This window comes from Orbicella franksi, chromosome 13, assembly GCF_964199315.1.
Source record: "Orbicella franksi chromosome 13, jaOrbFran1.1, whole genome shotgun sequence".
Lineage (NCBI taxonomy): Eukaryota > Metazoa > Cnidaria > Anthozoa > Scleractinia > Merulinidae > Orbicella > Orbicella franksi.
The window spans coordinates 14065413-14074212 of record NC_138157.1 but is presented as its reverse complement, the minus strand read 5'-3'; the positions used below and the strand labels follow the sequence as shown (position 1 = coordinate 14074212).

Sequence of the window (8800 nt, the reverse complement as noted above, 5' to 3'; positions counted from 1 at the left end):
ATTGAACTTGAGCCCACGAGCACAACAATCGAACAAAGCATGCGTCAGTTTGCTTCGCCCCATCTCCCACATGGCCCTTAACATCATGGCGACAGGGCGAGAAGTGTTACATCTTTACCGTCAGATGTTGCGAGTTGGAAAATCATTTACCAGTTATAACTATAGGTATGTGTAGCTTAATATTCTGTGATTTAAATATGGACATTTTACCCGTTGTTGTGGGAAAATTACTGGTATGTCAGTCACACCAGTTTGCCCATCGTTTGTGAGTACGATGTGTAGTCGACTGTTAAGCTTAAGCGTACGTAATAATCAGATCATCTTGCCAGTGTGTTTTCTAGAGCCGTAGTATTAGTATTGGATTAAATAAGAATAGTCTCTGATTTGTCATCTATCTTTTTCCTCCTCAAGTTTGAACTGAAACTTCGCGTGCGATTTCAGGAGATAGGGGGATTACCACTGTCGCTTAAGCTTACAGTAAATCAGTACCTAGTGAAAATGAAACGAATCCATAGAACGGGAAAAAGAATCAATTCTTTATTTAGGCATATGTAGTTTACCGAGAGAGGAAATTAGCGTGATCTAGGTCCGCAAAGCATGCAAAGTTAAGGTAAAATATGCATATTTATGTTTTTGTGTCAGTTTACAATGATTGTTTATAAAACGCTATGAATTTTCTTTGCCTTTCGTATTAGTGCATAGGGGTAGTCTATGTAGAAAATGGCTTAATGATACATTAGGCTCTTTGCAGCCTTTGCCTAATTCTCTTTTTTTTTTTGCCACTTCCACTCAGCAAAGTCTATGTTATATCTTTCTTGTCGTTCACAAGAACAAGTGACTAAGAGGTGCCAACAGCTGAAGCCATAGCCATATCAACCAGTCTTTTTCATTCCTTTTAAGAAATATATTTCTTTCTGACAGAACGTCGATTGCAAACATGCAAACCCCTTTTCTCTCCGTGGTTGAGAAAGAGAAATAAAGAAAAAAGGAGTGCTTGCTTGCTCTCAGCATTATCCAAGGGTTGAGTCTGTGCATTAGTGACCAGCTCTAGCAGAGCTTATATATAACTCTGTTTCTGTAACATTGCAACTAGTTGCAAAGATTCCCCTTCCCTCCCTCAGAATAATGTCAAGTTGCCCTAACGATCCGTCAGTATTAACAACCTTTAAAAAATAAAAATATAGGAATTTGCAGTATATGTTGATTGGAGAAGGAGTTTAAAAATGAGTACCTGAGTGACTTTTCAAACCTAACTTTTTTTTCCATTTGACTGCTGAGTGGTCTGTAACAGAAATAAGTGAGGGTTATGGGAGTATAACTGGATTAAAATTCAAAAGTCCTGCTTGTATTTGATCCCCGATTTGATCTCACACCCAAACTGGTATATTGCTGCAGGGGGTTTCAACAAGGGCCGGACACCAGGCAAATTGACCATCTGGGAGGATGACTTTGCCCACCTGGTTTGGCCATTTAGTGGAAAGTTTTTCTTAAACAGTATGGCAAATTTCAGTTTAAAAAGTTTTCCCCACCTGCGAAAACCAGTAACCTTTCTGCTGAAAACATCAAATAAGTGAAACTCCTGCTTAATATCTTAATTGACTGTCTGAACACCATAGCTTTCATTACTCCCTAACTCCTTATTCAAGTAAATTTTTTTAGTGATTTCTCTGTTGTAGGATGTATGCCACAAGAAGAATTAAAGATGCTTTCCGAGAAAACAAAGATATTTCAGACCCAGAAAAAATCAAGGCTTTGGTCCAAAAAGCAGAGGGTAGTTTAGAAATCATGAAAAGACAGGTATTTGTTTGTTTATGTTATATGTGCCTTTTTACCTTATTCACTGCACAAGCTGAAAGTTGTCCTTGGATTCTTGTTGTTTTGTAACTAATAGTCGCAGCAATGTAAAATTTATATTTCTCCTTCATCAATAATTATACCCACTTTCAGTGTTACATGCTTAGCAACTATCTTTCGATGTGCCATCTCTCAACTGCTATATAACCTGGCCTACGTCAAAAATGTAAGCACAACTGACTTCTTTACAGTGAAACTCAACTTTTAGTCATGAAAGATAGATTTATTTGACATCAGACTAAGGCTAGGAGTATCAAGAAGTGATTCTGTGAGAGATAAATCAACTGTTTTGAATGATTACATCTTTCGAATAATAACTGAGTAGTAGCAGCCCAATTCTACCGGAAGTCACTACTGAGAACCGATCAACTACGCGAAAATCATTTGAATTATCCAGTAAATCGGGAAATATGCAAAGTCTACTATTTTCGTCATTCATTTGAGGTCAGTAATTGTCATTTATTTGTGGTTTTGTTCTCCTAATAACTGGAAAAATGGCCACTTTCACAGTTAAACTGTCTTTCAACAGTTTACATAGCATGTTGAAAGATGGTTGAAAGATGTCACCTATGCATGTAACTCTTAAAACAGGTGTACAGTAAATTGTTAAAAAAAAGTTTTTCTAATGTGATTGCCCCAGCGAGGGTAACTATAAAAAGTGTTGTCCTTTTGTTTTTGTTTGTTTGTTCTTTTTTTGTTGTTTTTTTTCCTTTTATTCGCTAGCTTTACAAAAAAAATTTTTGTTCTTAGCGACTTGACTCTTTGACAGCCTGAACAGAAGTCATCTTCAAAGTCTCTTGCCTCTGAACAAGACTCAGTGGCATTAGTCACTAACAGCAGGACTATCCACACCCTGAAAATCTCACTAGAAGAATTTCTGGTACTTCTGGGTTTAAACTATTTACTAATTATTAGTAAATACAGTTGAACCTATGCAAATGACCACCTCCCTACAACAGCATTGCATTCACTCTTATTTTGACCTCTTTACAACAAACACCTCTCCACAACTGCAATGGCCACTAGAGAATGTCCCAAGTGCTAAAATAACCTTTTGACAACAGTAGGTTAACCACTGCTTACTGCTACACGGTCCTCATTACGTGATGGTTATGCATCACCATTATGTTACATAGAAGTCAGCTTTCTATTCTTAGACCTAAACATAATAGTGCACGCATTTCGTTTGCAGGTTTCTTTAGGACAAATGTACAGACATGAAAAGCTGGTTATCGAAAAGACAAGATGATACACAGCCTTGAAATACATTGCAATACCAGATGCTTATGAGCAAAGAAGAGCTTCTTCACCGCCTACTTGCATCCAGTGGAATGTTATGTGACGTGTACAGTACAAACTGACCGAACTTCTGCGTCAAAATATTTTTGTTTTTTTGTCATGCTGCTGGTGTGAATTTTTCAGCTTGACAGTAGTCTGTTTTCACTGTAATCCCAGTTCATTGAGCCAAAGAACATTGTAAACCATTGCTTGGCATTTTTCTGCCCATAATTTCTATTTTCCTGCCCTGTAAATCCACTAATGGGTTTCCAAAGATCAGAGTCATGCCAAGTTATTCTTTATTTGATTTTTGGTTGAGCAGAGAGTAGATATGAGTACAATGTGAGACTGGACAAGATGTAATGGCATGCCCACGTCACTTGTTTTTGAACTCTTGTTAAAAAAACAATCAAATAATAGCTTGATATTTATTTGTCCTAGAAGAGTTAAAAGGGTCATGGGCTGCTTTTCACCCATGATGGAGTTGTAGTCGGAGTCGTCATCAGGTGCACAGAGTGATAATTTTGATATATCTCAAAGCAAGAGCAGTGTTTTGGACAAGTTTTCGAAAAGTTTCAACCATTTCCCAAATATTTTTGAGGTTTTTCTAAGGAGCATAATCTTGAGCACAAGCACCTTAAGGTGGACGGTAAAAAGTTGGTAATTAGTGCCTTTTGTTAGGAAGATTTCCTAAAGGTGCTAGTTAACAGCACCTTACTGTGTCTGTATGTTTCTCATACTTATGCGCTAGTTGTTCGCAGTCTAACATAGTGGTAAATTTGAATAGCAATACATTGGCGATACAAAAGCGCTAGGCCAAGGTTTACTGGCTGACTAGTTCCTAGCTGTCCACACGAAGAACTAATTTATTAATGAACGCCTGTTTCGCGTCGGTGACCTTTAAAAGGAAGAACTGTTTATGAACGAAGAAGTGCGCACACTTTATGTTGTTTTGATACTACTTGCCTGTTTGTCAGGCTTTCGTTTTTACATGCGAAGCTCAAAGTTAGATAAAAGGAAGACTTGGTTTGACATCTTTAGAAAAAGGAAAAATACATGTTCACATTTCGTGACGCTAATACAAAGTCAGCAACGACAGTGGGACTGCGGGACTGCGGGACTGCGGTAGCAGTTACAGTCGATGACTTCGGTACCGTGTGATCAGCCACTGAATCTCATTATGGCCACCTCGGGACTGCGGTAGCAGCATTAGAAGACACAAAAAAGTGGCCGGGTATTCTGAAGTTTAGTCCAAAGGGTTTCCCATGTCTGAAGTTGTATGAAGACGATCGGAGTTAGCTAACTTACTGTTTTTCAAATTCTGCTTCATTTGTCGAATCCAGTTGTATCGCATGTGGTTGAAATCCTTGTTAAACACGATTATCAGAACTGAAGTAGTATATACAGCAACTGGCAGAATTATCACGCACACAGAGCTATGTCAAAGACTGTGTTTTCTATCTATAAGCAAGGCCACTTTCGGGAAATTTGAGAAATTGACCTTTTTAGCTTAGGTGGGTTGTTTTCCCATTACAGACCTTTACAGAAGTGTTCTTCGATGCACTTAAAAAAATACTCATTGGTATACGCGCTACCTTTTTGAAACTTTGAGAGCAAGAATTCTCAAGAGTACGAAATGGGCAACAAATCACCCAAGCTAATAAGGTCTTTAGTCCGACATTTGCGCAAGGATCAGAGTTACAAAAAAAAAAAAATTCAACTGCACCATGCTTGTGCGACAACTTTCGTAGTACTTGTGAGCGTCCGCGTGATATACTTTAAGTCAATAATAAAACCGGGAAGTCCATACAAGTACCGTATTTACTCGATTGAGAAGCGCCGCCCCCCGATTTGGCGCCGTATATGAGCAAATATATGAAAAAGCACCACACTCGAATAAGCGCCGCATACATTCTCAGCAATAGCGACTTTAAGATACTCCAGGCCAGGGCGAGGGACTTCTTCGGCTACTTTGGCGGTGAGATACTGGGCTGACTACGACGTTTTTCCCGCCAGATCTTTCTCCTCCGCAGAGGCTCCCTATGGGAAATTGAATTGAATATTGAAAATGGAAGGTGCGTGGAGGACGATGGGAAGAGTGACCCGCGCGCTTTTCCCTCTCCCCAGCCTCCGAACTAGCAGCCTACGGTCAAAGCAGAACGAAAGAGGCCTCTGTGGAGGAGAGAGCGCGAAACTCAACAAGTATGGTACAACTCAATCTAAACCAGCCTCCGAAACTTATCCACCTGAATTACAGTGTGTTTCAGTTAGAAGTGGCTATATTTCATTGTTGTATTTGCTTGTTATCATTTACATGTACACCTTTTCTAATTTTTATCTGCCCTCAAATAACCGCCGCGCCCGTTTAAGCGCTGCAACGCGGCGGAAACACTAACAATTCAAAGAGCGCCGCGGGAACTCCGTAAATGGCAAGGATAATATTGGGCACCGCTATCAAGAAGCTATAAAGAATTTAAGTTCATAAATCGCAGGTGGATTGAGCGATAGTAAAGTCATAAAATGCATGGTTCATAAGGTACCGCTTCAGTCTGGCTTTATAACAAACTTAGCGTCCCTGGCACCATGCTGTAGAATGCCGGCTGTCAACCTCGTTTGCGGGGTTCCTCTTTTTTCTGAGGGGCGAGAAGGATAACTAATAGAGATTGCCCTGGGAACGAGTTCGGCCGGGATATGATCATGAAAATGCGTAATTAAATTCGAAAGCGTTCGTGACAATACCGATTGGTATTATGGTATTAATAGTTCGGCGTTGCTTGATTGAGGTTGAGGTTCACGGTGTTTCAGCAAGAAGGACCTAAGAAAAAAGCATGAATACACGTGTTAGCGTTGACTCCTTTCTTTGTTTCCTTCTATCCGACACGCCGAAAAAAAAAGACACCTTGAGTTTCAAACCCATAACACCTTGTGATATTGTTACGCTTTGGTAGGACCACATTTCTCGAAACAGTTGTATGCCTATCTTCGTTGAGATTTTTTGTTGCGTTTTAAACTGGGGGAGTTTATATCTGAGGAGAGACTAATTGCTGGTTTTCAGTGTCATGCAATTCAAAATAGATCAAAATAAAAATCAAAACCGGTCAACAGATAAAGTCCAGAATCTGGGAAATGAAAGAAAGTAAATATGCAAAGACTCTCGCCAAAATTGTGGTCACAACAATTTTTCTTATGCGAGATATGCGGAGAAATTTTTTACCCAAATTTATAGAGATTTGTATGGAGACGCCATGCTGCTGCCCATCCGTATGGGCACCAACATGGCGGCCGGAAACCAACAGAAACATCTGTCACTGAGTTTTGCTACAAAAACGTGAATTTATCCCTCGAGAAACTCTAAAACATTAAAATAATACTTTTTCTAAGACATGAACTGTTCAGATAGCCAAGTTCCCCGAAATAAGACACGTTTTTAACCATCATGACAGCTCTCTTGGTCGTCACGTAAACGCCGCGTCACGCGAAAGCTTAGAAATTCAAGCGTAGTGTATCACAAAACCAAAAACCTATTCGGAGCGAAAATTTGTATGAATATTAGTTTTCGGCTGCTCTTATACATTATTTAAGTAAAATTTCAGGAAGATCAATAGTTTTGTAGTTCGAATTTTAGTGACGTCATGTGAAAACCAGCTATAAGCGGCCGTTTCAAGATGAAAGAAAGAAAGACAGGAAGCCACTCTGAATTGATCTGCTCTCGGCTTTGCAAAATTTATTCAATGCTCTGTGAAAACTAGACTTTCAGAAAAGTCGTTCGTCTTGTTCATTCATGACCCGAGCTATTCTACCCTGAAACTCATGAGGTCGACTTGTGGCAAGTCCACGTGAGAACGTTAGTAAGTTGATATAGTAATAATAACGAAGTTTTTTGGCGCGTTTAGAAAACTCAATGCGCTCCCATTAACATATATATATGCCAACTTTGGACGGGAGAGGGGGGCTCCTAGCCGGAATACGTTTTCGTTAGAAGACGAATCTGTCTGTCACTTGGGTGGACTAATAAGCGGGGGCTTAAATATAAATGACATTTTTCAGTAGTTGTGATTAATTTTGTTCGCAGTTACTGTGTGGGTCGTGTCGGGAGAGGGCGGGGGAAGGGCGCATGGATCATTACGCAAAGCGTAACATTCCTAACTCCGTCAGAAATGTGGACCCCTGCATTTACATCTAAACCTCTATCATCCAGCCTCAATATCCTTGGGCATTTTCTTTGTACTCCTGGGATATATGGATGGGGGGTACCGGGTTTTTTATTTCCCGTCGATTTCTGGTTTTGCGCTGGAGCCATTCAGATCGGACTCAAGCTTAATTTACAAGTAAGTGAGGGGGTTATATTGTGACAGTGACCATAAGGACGTCATATTAGTCCATTCCTTCGGATGTCCGATAAAATCAGATGTCACCTGCCCCCCGTCTTTCGTCTCCGTCTCCGCGAGAGCCGAGGAAAGTGACCCTATTGACTGTCCAGGCTTGCTCGCTTACCCTAAACTTATATAAACAGGATGTCTCAAACATGTTTTTTGTGAAGTTTTAATTTTCCTGTAGATTTTTACGAGATATATCTCAACTATGCAAAAGAGTGAGTGGCCTTGCGTAGATATTAACTTAATCGTTACGACTTGAAACAGTACACCGTAGATTGCAAACACCCTAGAGTTTATGGGAAAAGTAAGACTTTCCCGAAAGAGATCAAGGAACAAGTACAGCACGAGTTTAGTATCGTGCAACGTTTGTTTCTCATTATGTGAGACACACTTCAGTCAAATATAAATTTAGAACATTCGGTTGTTCCTGTTTTCTTTTTTATTTGTAGCGTTGTCCGCAAGGAAGAAGCATAAGAGGTAAAAGAGAAAAGGGAAGTAGTGAAGAAAATCGACACTTGTTTTCGAATTGGTGGTAGTTTCGTTATTTATAATCCAACTGTAACTGAAGACTACCTGTCCCTATCATCATTCATGTGGGTTTATTTATAATCCAAATACAAGTTATTTTTCGTTGTCGAGCTTGGAAGTTGCGGTTTAAACCAATAAGAAAGTGCTTTTGCTATATTGTCATTTATTACACTGTATAAAACAGGAAGACCTAAACTCCCATCACACTATCACTCAATTATTTATACAGGTTCGTTCTGTGAGTGACTATGTACATAATACATGCAATCATTGTGGTTTTACAAAAAGTTGGAATATTGAGAGAAGTGCCATGCAGTAATTAAGAGGAAAATATAGACTTTATCTTATATGGTGCATATTACGAGTCGTTTGTTTTATTGTGTTTTTCGAACAAAATATACTACCCTTAAACTGTAGATGATCGAATCAGATAAGCTCAAAGTAGGACTGAAAACAGTGCGTTTTTTTCCACTGAAGAGCAGAAATAGAGTCATTTTTCAGAGGCTACGTCAGTTACCTTGGCCGACAAAACTTTCCGGTGACGAATTTGAATTAAATATTAATGCCACACGTACAAACAGACATCTTCTACAACAACGCAAGTGTAAAGCAGAGGAATAAAAGCGAAAAGAAAAATGTTGCCGTTTAGTTTTATTTTGCCCTCACTCACAGTTTCTTCGGCTTTGACCTTCAAAATCGTTCCGCTAGAACGCGAAAACTGACTTTTTTTCAAAAATAAAAACCAAAAGAAGAGAGGTGAAGAG

General features: G+C 39.4%; 1 protein-coding gene across 1 annotated transcript; it reads left to right on the top strand.

The window, feature by feature from the left end:
• The first annotated feature begins 68 nt into the window (after nt 1–68).
• LOC145465357 (LYR motif-containing protein 4-like) lies at nt 69–6645 on the top strand. Its single transcript, XM_081449135.1, has 3 exons — nt 69–165; nt 1677–1797; nt 3047–6645. Exons 1-3 carry the CDS (start codon nt 71–73, stop codon nt 3101–3103), a joined length of 273 nt encoding a protein of 90 aa, XP_081305261.1. The 5' UTR covers nt 69–70; the 3' UTR covers nt 3104–6645.
• Nucleotides 6646–8800: the final 2155 nt, after the last annotated feature.

What these genes read in the sequence shown, in the direction of transcription:
- LOC145465357 (XM_081449135.1), top strand. Translation starts at nt 71, where the DNA reads ATGGCCCTTAACATCATGGCGACAGGGCGAGAAGTGTTACATCTTTAC. An exon ending in TTTACCAGTTATAACTATAG is followed by an intron (nt 166 to 1,676) that starts GTATGTGTAGCT and finishes TCTCTGTTGTAG; the next exon opens with GATGTATGCCACAAGAAGAA. An exon ending in TAGAAATCATGAAAAGACAG is followed by an intron (nt 1,798 to 3,046) that starts GTATTTGTTTGT and finishes TTTCGTTTGCAG; the next exon opens with GTTTCTTTAGGACAAATGTA.